Consider the following 18793-nt stretch of genomic DNA (forward strand, 5'->3'; position numbering starts at 1 on the left):
ACTCAGTAATGAGTCAGTATGCTAGCTTATAATTTTCTACAATTTTTGCACAATTCTTTCTATGGATTATCTAAGCACAGGTCAAAATGTGAAAGCAATAGCGTACTCCTACGTTGACTGAGTTATGATCCTTTAAAATCACTCTGGATGTGTGTGGAAGCCTAGTTTTGTCAAATCCGGTCACATATTTTCAATTGGGTTATTTTTTACACTGAAATGTTTTCATGCAGACCCGTTGCTCTGCTCAAACACCCACTGCTGGGACCCTTTAAACCCGAGTTTAAACCTGACCCTTTGAAGTTCCAGCTGGGAGCCACAAACTGTTATTGTCATAGTTTCTGCTCCTCATATGTTCTGCTCTATCAGATCAGACGGAATCATGATTATTTTTCATGTTCATGTTCTCCTTCAGGTCTGGTAACTAGCTAGATAGTGTTGATAAAAATGGCTGCTTTCTGGGCCATTCCAGCCTTGTAAGGCTGGGACTCAGGCCTTGTTGGTGTTTTTTGTTCCTTTGATTGTTGTATTTACAGCGGGCCAGCGGCACTCCTGATATGTGGAAATAACTAAATGCTGGTGTGGTTATCTCAAGTACAGATACAGTTAGCTACAGTTGCACTCTAGGATCTACTCGGAGCCTTAATACTTCTTCCTCCTAGCATGCACTGCTCAGGAGAGAGAGCATCGATCTAATTTGTCTTCCGTTAATCACATAACTTTGAGCATAAACTGAAACTGTTTCCGTGATGCACCTAGCTACATCTCATTCACTGACTTCTACTTGATATGCCTGCCCTACTTCCTGTGCTTGTGGTCACTAGAATATACTCTGTTTTATCCAAAGAGTGAATTTCCTTCTTTGAGACATAATGAAGTGTTGAATGTAACTGCCAATTGCAACTTACTTTCTGAAGTCTGGCCCTACTCCAACCACTTTCTGGTGAGATCTTCAATATAATAACTATTCAGCATGCAAATTCCTAATATGTACTTCGTTGTAATTGTAACTATATATAGGTTCAAAAATGCAACTATAACTCGAAACAGTTCATTGCAGGTAATAGACCAGTTAATGAAAAGCGATTCAAGCCAACAGGTGTAGGGCCAGCTCACTATTTTAATATTGGGAGGGCCAGTGTGCTGCAAAATCAACGTGAAGCATCATGAGTTCTGGAATTTTTTTGAAAAAATTCACAACGAAAAGTATGACAATTTCTACAGAAAGCTGGATGAGTAGCTATCCATTGAAACAATGAAGAGCATTCCTGCATATGAGGTTTACAACAACAATAATTGACAATATAGATTAGATCATTGATTTTTGTCAAAAGGCAATTAAGAGTCAAGTTGTATGAAGTTACTTAATTGATTGTTGACCATCAACAGGAGGACCAAGAGTACTGTTTATACTCAGAAGAAAGTTTTCCAACTAGCTACTGAGGGACTCAGTTGTTGAGGGTGCATCGTGCTAGAAATTTAAGTTAGTAATTAGGCTTGTGCTGGCATAATAATTTCGAGCATAATAGGCTAGTAACAAAAACATCAAGCATTATCCCAGCATAATAGGACAATTTTTGAGATTTTAAATTAAAACGTGCAATGGTCTCACCAGCAAAACATGAACACACTACACCTTAATGCAGCATTATAAGTTGTGTAATGTTATTACTTATTATTTTTATTGTTTCTTAGGCTGATTATTCACACTTTCCAGAAATAACATCAAGATACTCCAATACAATGCTATTGGGTATAACTATATACAATAGCTTATCTGAGCCTACTTCAGTACATGCTGTTAAACCATAGTTATCTCTATAGGGTCATTACACTGAAGAGTAAAATACCTATAATGCTGTCACTACTACTACTATAGCTATCAAAGTGGTCCTTTTAAGATAATCCATTTACTGTATGCTGGAGTGGCATCATGAAACAAACTGTTCACTACATATATTAAACTCGGACTCACATCAGAAAAGAATCAGCTAGCTAGCTAGCCAGTCAGCTCAACAAACTAGTCAATAACAGTGTATTGTGCCTGAATTAATAGAACATTACTATGACTCCATAATGTTTGGTGTATACATGTATGTACTTGATTTGTACTATTAAATTTTCATATTTCTATAATTCCTCTGTGTGCTAGTAGCTATAGTAACATTGTTATCCATTTCAATTTCAAAAAATTGAGTTCCATTGTGTTAAATTAGGTTGAACCTTTTGCTTTGCAATGTCACAATATGTTCTTGCTTGTTTCAACTCATCATGCAGCTTGCCAGAATGCCAGTAATTACAGATTATTTCAACTTCTTCTAGAGATCCTTTCTGTAGTACGCTTGTACCCTCCTGGTGAAACCTTACTAGTAACTTAATATAATTTAATGACTTTGCACTAATGTCATGATAGTCTGGAGTGTAGCTGTGTAGATACTCGGTCAGCGCATTCAGCATGAAATCTATCTGAGCTATCTGATGGTCACTGGCTAGTGTACTACTCCATACATGTGGGATCACTCTCTTCTTCATTGTGATAATAGCATTGTGTGCAATGTTGTAAATTGGATATGTTTCCAAGTACTCTTCTACTGTCTTGATAAGGTCATTGTACTTGTTTTCATGTAGACTCCTTAAACATTTCTGGTTTAGTTTTCTGCTCAACTTGAGAGAATTTTGAAGACATCTTTTGCAACTAGTTACAAGTGCTGTTAATTCCTCCTTAAATACTGACAGTGTGTCGGGTGCTGTGTCCAACAAGAACTTTTGTATATCATGTAATATGATTTTAAGACAATGTGGATCAGTTATTGCATACCTGTTGATTTCTTGGAGTAGACATGGTAGTATAACACTTTCTATTCCATTCAGTGTATATTGTAGGTATTTTCTAGCTGGCAGTGAAGAAGGGTTGCCTTGTGACTGCTCAAATGCAGTCGCTAAAGAATCGGAAACCATTGCATCAGTACCCAATACACCATAAGGTGATAATTTCATCACTTGAACACTTTCCATTGTCTCAACAATATAATGACTGATGATGGTATGGACCTGACAGTGTTGTCCACTGAATGGCATCATAGCACTGGAAAACTGCAGTAAACCATAAGCCCATAACAAATCAGAAGTATCTTCTGCTTCTTGTTTTGAAATGTTCCATAAACTGTGCAGAGCGACTGTTGCTATCGATGTTCCTATTCCACTATACAATATCAGTGATTTTAGTTTATCTGACAATGGTCTGGTCAACAATTCCAAAGTGACGTTGATACAAACCTGCACTGCATATTTGCGCATTTTACTGACATTTCCAAAACTATTCTTATCAAAAGCAGTGAGTCCGCTATCATGTAGTTTGCACTGGACATTTTGAATAGCTTTGTGATAAGATGAATTATGTTGCTTTAGGCTATGAAACAGATGACCTCGTATAAGAGACAAAAGCAATGGCCAGAAATGGACATCTTGAACTAATTCGTTAAGGGAAGCGTGATCTTCACTTGATAACTGGTCGATGGTGATAACTCCTTTAGTCAGCAAAGAAATAGCCTCATGTTGTTCCATTGGTCCAATACTAACTGAATTCACAGTTGGTATATACTGCTCTATGTTGTTCATTCTGGTGGTCAAGAGTATGGTACAGTGAGAAAAGGCCATCACAAGTGGCTCAGCATCTTCCACATGCCACACATCATCAATAATGACTAATAGATTACGATAATAGTTACTAGTAACCTGTTTGATTTTTTGCTCTACAACATTGATGTCACATTGCTCATCAGTTAAGAGGCTATAAATTGCTCTCAGCTTAACTGTAGGATCAGTGGCATTAGGACCAAGCTCTATAAACAAAAAACCATCAGTAAATTTCTCCTTCACAACAGGATGGTAACAAAGAGAAACTGCAGTTGTAGTCTTCCCAAATCCAGCTGCTCCAGTGATGGTAACACTTGTTCCTACACTATGAGGATCAACAACAGCTGCTGCTTGACACAATTTAGTGGCAATTTCATTCCATAAGGTTTGACGAGGAATGCAGTTCTGTGGAAACAGTGGAGGTTGTTGGTATTTGAATCCTGTATAAGTACACACAATACGAGGGTCAATGTATGTACTACTCATAGTAGTTACTGGTCACAGAAACTTTTCTACTATATATGTACACTTACTATAACAAGGCTCTGCTAAAACTGGTATATAGTATATTGCTTATTATAAAACAATTACTATTCCACTATAAACCTACAAAAAGACTACTGAAAGCCTCTGTATGTGTGTGTGTGCGTGTGCGCGCGTATGTATGCATAGGTTGCATGGAAAACTGTTGAATGCAGTAACAAGATCAAAAGCAGTCAGATGGCATAATTAACAAAACGGATTTAGCTAGCTGTACAGCAAGTTTATAGCTACTGATAACATCATTATACAATAACATCTTAATACAATAACATCTTAATACAGGATCAGGGTTTCTGGGGTTTCCAGAAACTGGTCCAGCAAGATTGAGATACCCCAATAGAACAGTCACCACATGCATAGTAGCATGCATAGCATGAATGAGTTGATACAATAAGTGCTAACAGTTAATAGCATTTGATAAAACTTTCAAGCTCATGTTCTCCTAGGGAGCATGCATAAAGATGCCCAAAGATTGTCACAGTAGGCACTATCTGTAATGATATATAGGTAGGCCCCACCTGGAATTACAAAAAGTTTGGATTTGAAACCAGCCACCAAAATTCCTATGAAACATTCGTTAACACTATTGCACACTAAGCATTTGCATACTATAACTAGCAATTGCATTCAAAATACCACATACAGTCCTTGATCTGACCATCAAACATTAGTTCCTCTCTATCACTTCTATTTATACGATACTAGCATTGGTACCTGCCCTTCATGCAGGACCATTTCACATTAAACATATTGACAAATCAATGAATGCATAAGGAATGAAGCATTAAAGATCATGTCCTAAAGTGTAGAACACGTGGTTTAAATGCCTTTATTTTATTCCATCATGCAAACCTGTATAATAGTGAACATGCTGGTTAACTTAACACAAGCAGGTGCACACTTCCTGGCTAATTGCTTTAAGGAAGCAGTTAACATCACTAAGAACTGAAGCTACAGATAAGACTTACTCTAATAAAACACACGGATATACAAACATACACCCAATTGGGCTACCCTTGCCTGCCCTATACCTATCAAAATGAAACTATTGCTGTGAGTATGCAATGAGCTTACAGTGACTAAGTTAGAATAGTATGCATTGATACGTATACCTGACTATCTGCCCTACATGCGGGGCCATTTCAGTTCCACAATCAGTGCTTTGGGAATGAAGCATTACAGATATCATATCCTAAAGTGTAGCATGCATGGTCACAATTATTTCTTTATGTGAATCTTATTCTATCATTCAAGCCTAATAGTAAAATGGTGTGAACATGTGGGGTTAATTAAACAGCAGAATCACATGTAAGCTAAAACAATAATTATTATCAACACACGTCCAAACTATGTGGCACTAGTAGTACGTATGTGTCCTATCACACAAAAACTTTAGCATGGTCAATAGCTACATTGCAAGTAAAGATTGGAGTAAAATTAACTAAACACCCAGGTGGACACCCAAGGTTAATTATTTTTATAATTTAGGAAAGCAATTAATATCATAAAGGATTGAAGTTACAAAAGAAGAAGGCACTTACTCTAATAGAACACATAGACAAACACACGTGTAGACAAATGAGCACACATTCAATAATATTGGCCTGCACATACAGTACATGCCTGCCCTATACCTATCAAATATGCTGTGAAGCAATACCAGAATGCTATGAACTTACTATGAGCAAATAAGTTAAGTGAAAAAAGTATGCACCAAAAGGTAGATAAAATGAAAAAACAAGTTATGTTTGTGGCTGTATTCAAACCAGCAGTGGCAGTAGCCACAACAACTTAAGGGAAATGCTATACCAGCTGAACTATTTGTCCTGTGGTTTGCTTTGCAATTCAGTTGCCGTTTTCTCCAAATCATGGCCTTCAACATACTGTAGCAGACAAATGAAAGCATGTAAAAGCTTGCAATCAACTTTGTGAGGTAGCCAGATGACAAGTATTTTATTTTGTGCATGTATCATGTCGATACGTGCACAGATTGGTAAGTAAGCATCATCAATTGAATAACTGACATATGAAAAAGTATGTCACAAAAAGGTGACACTGTGAAGAAAAAAAGTTTTGTCATACTGGACCTTTGGGTTAACAGCTCTATGCGCTAACGCTTGGGCTGTTTGTTCATGGTTTTGACAGGAATGTAGCTCAAATTTTCTTCTACACCAATGCCTTCAATGCTTTATAGAGAATGAACAGAAGCATGTAGCAATTTGCAATAGCAAACTTGGAGTTGCCAGATAATTAGCGTTTAATTTTGTCAAAGTCCTGTGTTGATACGTGCTTTGGTTGTCGAGTTGGCTGTGTCACAAACAAGACAGACAGGCTGACAGCTTTATTATTTGTGATTTCTGTATACTTAATGGGGTTATTAGTCTTTTTATTTAGTATAATAGTATAATAGAGTCTTAATTTTCTCCAATTCCCCATGGCCATTGCTATAAAATCATGATATAGTTTTCCTCCATTTCAATCCATAATTACGTGATACAGTATGGGCATGATTAACTATTAATTGGCTAGTATTGCACAATAGTGCCAATGACCAGGAGGCCTAGGACAACTACGTACAGCAAAGATTTCATGTACTGCTAGCTTTATCAAACTATAATAAAAAAATCATCCAATGCTGGTAAGATGCAGGCCCTATCGTAGGCCCAGGTTTGGGTATACTATTGCAGGTGACATCAGAACAAAAAAAAATGACTGTGTAACACTGAATGCTGTAGAACATAGATGATCTAAGGATATGCATATACCCAGAAACAATTTTGATACACCCAATCTATTAGTTATGAAGACTATATACCACTCAGACTTTTACCTCTTCGCAAACGTATTTGGTCATATTCCAGCTGTTTTCGTAGATCATTTGATGAAGGTAGGGTACCTGTGTGGACATAAATAGCTACATAACTTATGTTAAGAGGGTAGGACATGTGTTGCACACCACGTGTTTGCTCTAATGTGACATTACATACTATGTGATTCTCATAAATCACATTAGAAAACTATCAAATGAGTATGGTGTACTAGTTTATAGTAATATAGCACTTTACGTAAGCTTCAAGATTGTGTATCTTAATTTGCATGTGAAATATGTAGTCAATAAAGATAAATTATGCTACTGTATATATTAAAGCAATCGGTGTACACAACGTGAACTATGCCCTCTGTATATGAATTGTGCATGGAGGTGTACCTACATGTATGGTAGACAGATAGTAATAATTTTATAGCACTACTCAAAATTTTCTATAAAGCCTCATATTAAACTTGATTTGCTACACTAGCACTACTGGCACCTTTTGAGGGGCACTTTATGTTTCAATTATGTATGGCTAGGTTGTATTGTTGTTAGCACTCCTTTTGGTGCTATAACCCTCTTCAATGATACAAATTTGTCAACCATATAGGTAGAATACTACCTTGGTTAAGATGTAAAATATGTCCACTGGTTAATGCAGTTGTATTGTGTGATGTAATAGTAGCATCATGTGATCTAATAGTAGTGTCATGTGATCCAGCAGTAGCATCATGTGATTCAATAGTAGCATCATGAGATCCAGTTGAAACATCATGTGATCCAGTATTAGAAACGTGTGATCCAGTAGTAGCATCATGTGATCCAGTAGTAGCATCATGTGATCCAATAGTAGCATCATGTGATCCAGTAGTAGCATCATGTGATCCAGTAGTAGCATCATGTGACCCAATAGTAGCATCATGTGATCCAGTAGTAGCATCATGTGATCCAGTAGTAGCATCATGTGTTCCAGTAGAAGCATCATATGATCCAGTAGTAGCATCATGTGATGCATTATATGATGAACCAATAGGGGTTGGCACAGCATCAAAAACATCTACAAGAGAAATAAATCACAGCTACACAACAGCCACGTAAAAAGTTTGAGCACAATTCTTAATAATTTTGTTAGCATTTTTATGATTGCTTAATTTTTAACAATTGCTCTTATACAAATCAGTCTGAGTCATTAAGTCTAAGTCCTTGAAATTAGGTTAGGTAATCCTAAGGCTGCAGCACATGTTGCTGTAGACCTTCAGTGCTGGTCACTGTAAAGTGTTAATAATAAATACCTTAGGTTTAAGGAAGAAAATCCATCCCTCCTGGAGGAAGACTGAGTGTGGCCCCAACTAGACATTGGCCATGGGTGACCTGCAGTTTGAATCCTGGGGTTGGAGGGATTTTTTTCCTTACTTTGGCCCCTTTTCTGTTACACATTTCCAGCTTAACGTCATTAAGTCTAAGTCCTTGAAATTAGGTTAGGTAATCCTAAGGCTGCAGCGCATGTTGCTGTAGACCTTCAGTGCTGGTCACTGTAAAGTGTTAATAATAAATGATTTGTGACTGGATTTTAGAAAAATGATCCAAATTGCACACTAGAAGTTTTGAGATAAATGGTTTAAAGAATTCAAGTCAGCATAACTTGTCAAGGATAGCAAACACACATATGAAATTTACACAAAAGATGCATAAATTTATTACCTTTCAGACCACTTCCAGTAATGTGCAGCTGCTTGTACAAATAAGATAGAAAATCTGAGCCATTGGGATGAGCAAAGTAGTATCACAAATGCTCACAAAGGGTTGGAGGGTGGGGTGGTGTAGTGGGCAAGAGATAGACTTCAAAATGGAGGCAGACCATGACTGAAGTCCAGACACAAGCTTATGGAGCTGTTCTTGCTAATATGCAGCAAAATCAACACTTTGGCCAACCACATCAGGTCATCTACCTATAGCTACACCCCTGATTCTTGCCAAGCCAGGTACTTCCCAACACCAGAAACTGCTATTACATTGCCTGGTGTGCAATTCAGATCAGTTTTGCAAAATTTGGTCACTATTGACATGATTAAATGATACAATGATCACTATGAAAGTTACCGTACAATAATATAGTATTTTATTACAGACTAGACTCATTGTTGGCTATTATTGTAATACAGTGGAACCTGTCTAAAACGGTCACCTTTGGGCCAGAAATATTTGGCTTTTATAGAGAGGTGGCTGCCTAACTCAATATCCTCTATAAAGCAGCCATATGCCACAAACCAAGGTTTGGCCTTTATACAAAGTTTCCTGGGATTATAGCTATCCTCACATGCCTACACTTCAATCCATTACTTACATAACAGGCATAAACAAGTAGCAGAAAGGATGACCAACAAGAACCAGAACTCACTGTATGGAGACATTATCACTAGGCTGCCTTGTGTAATAGTACACACAGACTCATGCATGCACCACACATGATCTCTTGTAGTTGACACCTTTAGGTAATGATTGTTGTTGTAAGGTTACATGTGCTTGTAGAGAGATCAGTAGTGAGATATAAGTAACACAAGTGGCAGCGTTTTGTGGGGTAGCCGTCATCACATTTGCCAGTGAAGGAAAGGCTGTGATTTTAGACTGGAAAGACCGTTACATATCTGGTATCTACACAATTGTAAATTCCAAGGTAAATTCAGGAAATAAGATATCGTGAGATGAGCTATAATTACAATCATGTGAAGAGACAATGCCATGTAGTGGCTATAAGCTTATCTTATAATTAGTTTACTCACCGTTATGGCTGTTGCTGGCCGCTTTGTGAGAGCCTTTTTGTATAACAAACTGCTGTTTGGGGCTCCAAAAGCTAGCTGTTGTACGTGTTATAGAGGTGACTGCTTAATGCAAACTATTTCTGTAAAAACTGATTGAGAATCAGTCAGGACTATAGTCACATGGCTGTTTTGCTGAGGTGACCGCCCAACTCAGGTGGCCTTTAAGAGAGGTTTCACTGTATTCTAATAATACAGACTATACAGTGCACGGTCATTGAAGACTTCTAAAGCGAGTGTAGGGCAATCTAGATTCTCCACTGGTAGATCTATATTACTTATATGCTTTTACTATTATGTAGATATTTATAAGATTGAAGTGAGCTGATTAGCTTAGAACAGTGGCCCAGTGGTTAAGGTTATGGAGATAGGTATGGAGATCCCTGGTTTGAACCCTGAAAAAAATTGTGATTGTTTTATTAGAGTATTTCAACTCCACAATTTTAAACCAAGTTGGTTTACTCCTTGTAACTCTGAAGCTGTTACTGCAAAAATGTTTGAACTAGGATTATACAGACTAAATTTCATAAGCAGTTTACTGTGTAGATGTGAAAAATATTAATCTGTTTTAATGGAAATAATTACCTCTGAAAAATTCTAACAAAATTTGTACCAAACTTAGTATGTGATTTACATTCCTAAAGGAAACCAAATTTTAAGCAAGCTGATCCAATCAAGCTCACAAAATAAAGAAAGAAAAGCCAGAAATTGTGATGACTTTATTACACGAATGTATATGGCAATCTTGCTCAAATTATAATTAGGTGTGACAGTAGAGCACATTTGGAGTATAAAAATCATTTCATTCGGACAAGGGAGCATGGAGCTACGTTTGTGTGAAAATTGCGTTTTCTTTCTTTTGGTCAATATAGTTACCCATGGTGTAATGCTCCAGCTCTCTTGGCCACACATTGATAACTGCAGTGAAACATAATAACAGTTGTTACAGCAGTTAGTGTTGAAAGCCTATATAAATGGTTTACTAGTGATATACCTTATTACGTTATATGTACACCCATTGATGATACATTCATTGTCTACCACCATGATACTCACCAGATCTTATTTTATTGATTGTCAATCTCAGTTGTTGTGATGTGGAAATGGAGTCTAGTTGATGGCAGAAATCAAGCAACTCTTCTTTGTAGGTCATCCTTTCAATCAAGCAATCCAATATTAGTTTATTTGCAGTACTTGAACTAGTGCTATTCAAAATACGACAAATCTGATCATCACCAATAAACTTCTGCAACTTTCCAACAGTTACTTCAAAGTTGTCAGGCATTAAGTTTAGTATTGTTTGATAGTGTTCTTTTAGCTGGAAAAACTCTATCATAGACAATGTTATGTACTAGTCTACACTATCATTTATACGTGCGTATACCATTACCTTTAGTATTGGCTAACTTTAATGGAGACAGCTTTGGCATGTTATTGGCAATGCTATGCAATGTGGTAGAACCTGCAAAAGTTTGGTCAAATGTTTATTCAATTACTACAAAGCTATGTCACATTGTAACTATATGCACTAGCAGCTGGGATATGGTATGGCACAATATACTTTACTAGCTAGAGTGTACTATGTAAGCAGGCATTGTTTCAAGCCAGAGTGTATTGTCTATGTTGGGTTTGACATCAATGGTGCTGGCTCAGTGTGGTAGGCTGTGGATCTGATGCTCAAATGTCACAATATCACATTTAACTTCTGCAACATCTGTTATGACAAACATAATCTGTGTTTACGATGACATCATCAGTGATATCTAATGTCTAAACAATCTGTTTCTAGCAGTAGAATTAACAACTAGGAATAGTTTGGCTAGTTCTAGCAAAATTGAGCTCAAAGAGCTAAATTGCTAAATTTCAAAGAAACAGTCAGTCTGGTGAAAATTGTGGGATCTTATAATAATAATTATGTAATATATAAACCATAGTGGCTATGACACCTACGAGGTGTATATTGCACTTACATACACCCTGAATTCAAAGTAAGGAGACTTACTGTTGATAAACCTAGAGCTGAAGGTGAGGGTTTATCAGCAGATGACCAAGGATGACGGATGCATAATATAAGTGCAAAACACTTCGTAGCCATGGTTTACATGTGACCAGATTTGTGAAAAGAGGTCTACTACACATTCAATTCCATAAAGTGGTCAAGCAACATGATAACCTGAAATTTTCACCAGCTATTCAGCTATGTTGGTGCTCACTTCCGACTAAATTTCAAGCCTATAGCTCTTTCCAATCTGAAGTTATGAATTGTCGAAGTTGGCAAATTGGATGTGTGGAAGACCCCTTTTCACAAATTCGGTCACATATGTTACATATATACAAAAAGATTATTACTCAATTGCGAACATTTATCTTACTTGTCTTCACATTATTGATAAATGCCAACAGAAGTTCTGGCTTGCTTGAAATGGGTGTGATTATTTCCAGTAGTTCACAAAACTGAATGGTAGTGTTCTTTTCCATCAAACAATCTAAAATTACTGAGTTAGCTACGCTAGAGTTGGGACTGCTAAGAACCCGACAGATTTGATCATCAGTCAAGTGATCTTTTAGCATTTCCAGAGTCATCTCATAATTGTTAGGTAGTGACTGGGCTATATTGCTACACTGCCATCTGAACTGATGTTGCTGTTGATGTTGTCGCTGGAGCTGCTGCTGCAGACCTACACATGTGTACAATACATACGTATTTAAATGTGAGTGAATTAGCTGTGGAGATAACAGTGATGGTACTCAAAGAAGTAGTGTGATAGAAATACAGAATGTTCACAGCAGTTTGGCTGTAATGGTTGAGTAACATCTTTCATGGAAACTTGAAACATGTCTGATTTGTTTCAATAGTTCTTTTTCTGACTGACTGACTGACTGACTGACTGATGCATCTAAATGAGAGTTCCTGCTAAAAGTAAACCACCTGTGTGCTTATAGCTAAATTTAACAAATATTTTCAGCTAGTAGCTGCAACTGGTATTATTGAATGGTAACAAAAGTCAGTGAAGCAAATATAACCATAGCAACAACAGAAAGCTAATGACTGAAAATTACACAGTTCTACAGATCCAGTCATGTTTGTATGTAGAACAATATCCCTGCACTGAACCTTGTATGTGATCACTGTGTATACCAATACATCTTCTTCTACCAGCAACATGGTAGTGACTACCAATAGAGCACTTCTCAGCTCTGTTCTCTACTGCTCCATCACATATGACATGTTGAGCAGTACAAATATCAGCTGAACAACTGCTGGAACTGTGTCCCTTACTATTGTTACCTGCATAGGGAAACAATAGAGTCTTTACAAAGAGTCTTTTAAGAATGCATAGTGGCTATAGTTATGAAATAAGTATACACATGAATTTTCAAACTCTATATACAATACTTAATTAAGCACATTAGTTTAACAAGCCAAAATTAACCTTACAGTCTGTGACATGTAAAGTTATACAGTATGGTGATACTGCTGTATAATAAGAAAATATCACCCAAAACTAGCCTCACTATTCCTTCATGACAGCAATCACAATCTAGCCTTCAGAGTTAAGTTAATGTTTTCAATGAGGATGCATGCCATCATCCAAGTATAACTCAAATATGGTGGGCTGCAGCTACACTGTCTTAGTCCTGAGACATAAGAAATTTCGCATTAAATGTCCACTGGTATACCTATAGGTGTAGCCAGCCTCCCTTCTATCATTTCTTTAAGCTTTATAGTTGAATATGAAATTATATTTTTCTTGTACTCAATTGAGGTCAATCAGCTATGCTATAGAAATGTGATCAATGATGTTTCTACTATTTGTGAATGCTATCCCACTAGGGACCTGTGAGCATAATTATGTACTTTGCTTTGCTGAGTGTATATAAAACTGAATTCACTGCACACTCATGACACCCATGACAACGGCAGACAAATACACACAGAGGCACATTTGTAGAAACACTTGTGCAGGGTTTCCCAGAGAAATTAGGGGGCTCAGGGCAAAGAGTTAAAGAGGGGCCCAAGGGGAAAAGGAGGGTTCCACTCTGAATCGCATCTTCAGCCTAACTGTAAGTCGAAGATAAAAAAAATAAAATAAAAAAGAAAAAAGGTGATAACATGCTGACAATGACAATAGCTACCCCCTCACCAACCATATCTCCTTATTTATAACTACATGCATAGCTTGCTACAGAAGAATACTGTGACTGCTCTATTAGAATATCTAGATCCTGACTGCTCTATTAGAGTATACTGATCTTTTAGACAGGTATTTATGGGGCCCTTGGTGGGGCCTCCTGGAGCTGGGGAATTTTGCCCCAGTTGCCCCCCCCCTCCATGGGTGTCCCTGCATATATGTGTGCAAACAAGCATGCACATGCACACAAACACACATGACCAGACACGCTTGCAATGACAGCTTTAGTTATATTATACAGAAAGGAGCTGAACAATATGCTCACTTGTGTCATTCCACTTGTTAAGAGGAACATCATCACAATTCATTTTATGGAGCACTAGTCCTTGAGCATTATGTCCCCATCTATCATTATTGTTATACTCTGTATATAATGAAAATATCTGTATATGTGACCGGATTTGACAAAACCAGGCTTCCACACACATCCAATTCTTTGCCTTTAACCTACTGTAACTTGATCACCCAACATGCTATTGCCCTGGACTTTTCACATGTTCTTTACATACAATTATGAAATAGCAGGTCCAAATATGAAACTGATTGTATACATCTACAATGAATTATGTTCCTTCAAAGTCATTAAATTGGATGTGTGTGGAAGCCTGGTTTTGTCAAATCCAGTCACATATAATGAAAATATCTGTATATAATCTGTATATACCATAGCTTCATGGCCCTGAGTAGATACCTTATTCTTGCAAGGACATAACTATGTGTGCTTTATGAACACTTTAATGCATATACAGCACCAACGAGTGCGTGCATAGTTATTGCTAGTGGTGGCAGTGATAGTGACTACGTATTACTGTATAACATAATTTTTACAGTAAGCATGCAGCATTTATGTAACATTAGCTGCTATATAAACACTGTATATAGTACACAGAATCTGATATAGCATCTACCACCTATATGACTTTTGAGATGATCTAACTGCCAGTAACCTGCCACACTCTGCATGTCGTAACAAGGGGCTATGTCTTTCAGACCTTGTGCTGCCAGGGATATAAGCATAGCAAGATATTTTTAGATAGGGGACTCTATTCCAGGTGGTTGTAAAGCACAGCCAACATGTGAAGCATGATTTCTCTAGGGATGTCTGGGAGCATGCCCCACAGGAAAATTTAGCCTTCTCAGATCAATTCCGAGGGCAATTTTACACACTGACTGCTCTATTAGAGCAACTGACTGTTCTATTAGAGGATTTCAATCTTTTTGCAAACTAAAAGCAGAAAATCATTAAGGGGACTCCAGCCTCCCTCTCCCCCACCCCTCGGGTTGCTATTCCTGGTCAGCTCCTCTTTCACGTCAAGGTATGGATAGCAAACACTAGCCTGTGGTGTACTATAATACTGTGTATGACAAGCTCACTATACCAGTAATCAACTTGTCAGATAGATCAGTAAATATTGAGATGATGTTCAGATGATAACAAAACTGCATGTAGTTCTTATCGGAGTTGAGACGGTGTAATAAGAAATTAACAAGTCGTTGAGAACTAGTCCTGCGGCTAGCAGCACCTACAACATACTGCACCACATCATCACTGATGTCAATGTGTTGGCGTAATGTATTGATAGTCAGTTTACAGTTGGGTATCAAACTCTGGTACAGTAAGTTGTAGTATCTGATCAGAAATTGAAACTCTAGAGAGATCAATACACATCAACAACTATATAATCTATGCTATAATCCATACCAGGTTTGTCCATGATAACATCAATTACTTGAGAACAGACCAACTGGCCAGGACCAGTATCCATGTCCCTTAGTACCTGGGGAACTGGAGAGGCATACAACTGCATAGCATATTGTAAAGACTTTGAAAAACTCATAGACGGATTGTTTTTTGACATGATATGTATCTCAACAAAAGTTGTACGCTGCAAACTTCCATTGCTATGGACTGTACATATTGATGATGAATCATGATTATATGATAGCTATTAATAACAATAAATGGTTTGTGTCCTTCAACTGTGAAAGTGTAGCCTACAGTTTCGGAATCAGGTATATAAATAAAAATAGAATTCTAGGACAGGAAACTACCAATGGACATGAGTAAGGTCATCATACTAAAAAAAAAATTGGCTTTGCAGCATTGCTGGATACTTCCACTAACAATATTCTAACAGAGTACTCAAGAATTCAATGGACTCTATAGCAAAATATGAAATAACAAACATAATTATACTACTACTACCCAATTACTTTGCAGCTAAACCATATAAACCATAAACATAGGGGCAGTTTTAGGGGGTTTCCAGAGACCCCTCTGAAATAGCGCGCCCCCCTACGATTCGCCTGGGTGATTAAAATTACAAAGAGTTATACATACTGTATTATATTATGGCTTTTTTATTGGCTAAACTTCCATACTTTTGCCTTTGAAATCACCTTCACAGCATTCAAAACCACATAGTGACCTTTTTTTTTTGGTCTTCAACTTGCAGTAGGCTGAAGTTGTAATTCTGGAGAACCAGAAACCTCCTCTGAAGATTTCTAGATCCGCCCCTGTAAACAGACTACTCATACAACTATTAAAAGCATTCTAGTTAAATGACAGTAGCTGAAGTCCCTACTGGTGTCCAGTGCAATCCACAGGTTTACAATACAGCCTCAGTACGAGAAGGCATTTGATGAGGTATGCAGCAGTCAGGTAGCTGATAACTTGAGTGAAGTGTGGATAAAAATATGGGAGACCTTAGTATATATATATGCTAGGGAATCCCATGCATAGTAAAGTCTCCCAGAATATTTATGATTCCATGATGAGATCATAAAGTAGACCATTAATATTCTGGAGCTTACATAAAGACATAGTCAATAAGGTCAACCTTGGGTATAGAAGTGGGACCTACAGTCTTATCAATACTGAAGTTCATGAAGTGTCTGGGACCACACTACACTTGACAAACTCATTATAATGTGCATGGTCTTTGTACAGAAGTGGTCTTCGTAACAAGAAGCATGGAATTAGGGTTTATTCTAGCATAGCTACAGCTACATGGCATGAAGATTTGATCATTTATTTTTTTGTTTCCATTTCCACTGTTTTCAATTGCCCACGAATGAAGCCCCCTTTATGTCAGATGCATATATGGCAAGGAATTCTACATATGAATGGCTTTAAAACATTCCAAATGACATTAAAATACCCTAGTACAATCAGTATGGCTACTTTGTACATTCAGGTTGAGCTTGTAATTGCTATTGCCAGTACACAATGATTATCATGAGTGCAGTGTATTAACGAAATGTGCATGCAGGCATTGATAGCTACCATGATCAGATGTACTAAACTGAGTGTACATTAGCTACGCATGTGGAGTCTCCTTGGCCAATATAAGACCACTACACAGACAAGCTTACATTCATGGCACTTACTCCATAGCTCTAATACGTAGCTTATAGCACTATAAATGCCCTATAGATATAATAATTCATGATAGGTCTAGTTATTAACTCCTACTTACGTAGATCATAGTATATCATAGTATATAGCTAGCTAGTAATATTGGCTAGCTATAGTTTTGTTAGCTAACATAGCTACGTAGCTAGCTACCTCAATTTCACCAGTTCAACGAGATCACTCGGCAGATTAGAACTGGGTCCTCCTGTTTGCCTGTAAGCGGTGATGCACAGTGTGTCCGTACCGGATCTAGTCCATGTCGGGGCGTTGTGTCACGAGATCTTGACTTAGTATCAGTATTAATTAAACTCAGAGTTAAACTAATTGCCGTGACACCAAAGTATTAGAATATACCTTGGAGCCTAGAAGCTACGCAGAATTGTTGTCCGAACCATTGTCTGCAAGCATAGACAGATCTGAGGAGTACCGGGCCACCCACCCACCCACTCCACTCCCCCCCCCCCCCGACTTTAATACAGACCTATATATTAGTGGCGGATCTAGACTGAGATGGGTTAACCACCTTTTAAATTTAGCTCAGTGGCAATATGAATACATAAACATTATTTTACTGACAATTTGTCATATCAAACAACTACATAGAGTAGCATGCATGCAGCTGCACTTAACTAACACCATTTATAGCTATTAAACCCTCAGTAGCACTTCACTTTTCATCTCCCACCACATTAAAACGATCGAGGTACTCTAATAGAGCAGTCAAGTAACTACTCTAACCATATTTCCCCTATAGTATTCACAGTTTAGCTAAAGCATTGGATTTATTGCAATTGCTAACTAAAAATAGCCTATAATCCGATCTCAGAGTTTTCAAAATTTTCAAAGTTTTCCAGAGAAATGTTACCAGATGCCCTATTCAGCTATACCAATTTTCAGAAACTCCCTTATAAAAATCCTAGATCTGCCACTGTATATTAGTACATAGGCGGATCTACGCAGTGCCTAAAATAATTTTTATTTATCACTGCACATGCACTTTCTCAAGTATATAATTGACTCCTATGTGTGTATCACTAGCAAAGGAAGCACTGCATGGGGTGCACATTCAGGGGCATATTATTTTAATGCCAGGGCCTAACCAAATAATACTATGTATGTAGAGGTAAAGCAGCTAGCTAGCCTAGCAACCTTACAGTCCAAACACTCAGAAGCAAGTAAACATATAAGGGAGTCTGCAGGCATGTTATGCATGGCTATAGCCCAGGAAAGTAGTTTGAAATTTGCTTCTCTGAAACTGAATGTGAGAATGATTTCAGAATTATATTACTGTTTGATTGTTGCCTTAGGGTGACAGCTCTATTATAGGGTATCTTGATGTGTGTGGCTATAGACTATTATAGTACAGTTGCTATTGGTCAGT

At 37.5% G+C, this 18793-nt stretch overlaps 1 protein-coding gene across 2 annotated transcripts; it reads right to left on the reverse strand.

Annotated features, from left to right (window-relative positions):
* Positions 1 to 2045: 2045 nt before the first annotated feature.
* LOC136257740 (uncharacterized) lies at positions 2046 to 17740 on the reverse strand. 2 transcript variants are annotated; one of them, XM_066051034.1, is made up of 11 exons: positions 17566 to 17740; positions 15700 to 15783; positions 15377 to 15646; positions 14263 to 14361; positions 12920 to 13093; positions 12177 to 12482; positions 11195 to 11266; positions 10861 to 11133; positions 7611 to 8045; positions 7007 to 7072; positions 2046 to 4073 (listed from the first exon to the last, which is right to left on the reverse strand). In XM_066051034.1, exons 2-11 carry the CDS (start codon positions 15761 to 15763, stop codon positions 2182 to 2184), a joined length of 3651 nt encoding a protein of 1216 aa, XP_065907106.1. In that variant the 5' UTR covers positions 15764 to 15783; positions 17566 to 17740; the 3' UTR covers positions 2046 to 2181. The 2 variants fall into 2 exon arrangements, with proteins under 2 accessions (XP_065907106.1, XP_065907104.1); XM_066051032.1 differs by lacking the exon at positions 17566 to 17740 and having other exon boundaries at positions 15700 to 15949.
* Positions 17741 to 18793: the final 1053 nt, after the last annotated feature.

The sequence above is a fragment of the Dysidea avara genome, chromosome 6, assembly GCF_963678975.1.
Source record: "Dysidea avara chromosome 6, odDysAvar1.4, whole genome shotgun sequence".
Lineage (NCBI taxonomy): Eukaryota > Metazoa > Porifera > Demospongiae > Dictyoceratida > Dysideidae > Dysidea > Dysidea avara.

Excerpts from the sequence above, each read along its gene's own strand:
- LOC136257740 (XM_066051032.1), bottom strand. The coding sequence starts at position 15,856 with ATGTCAAAAAACAATCCGTCTATGAGTTTTTCAAAGTCTTTACAATAT. Across the intron at positions 15,647-15,699 it reads TGTTATCATGGACAAACCTG|AGTTTCAATTTCTGATCAGA; the intron begins GTATGGATTATA and ends TGATCTCTCTAG. Across the intron at positions 11,134-11,194 it reads AAAGTTAGCCAATACTAAAG|AGTTTTTCCAGCTAAAAGAA; the intron begins GTAATGGTATAC and ends TGTCTATGATAG.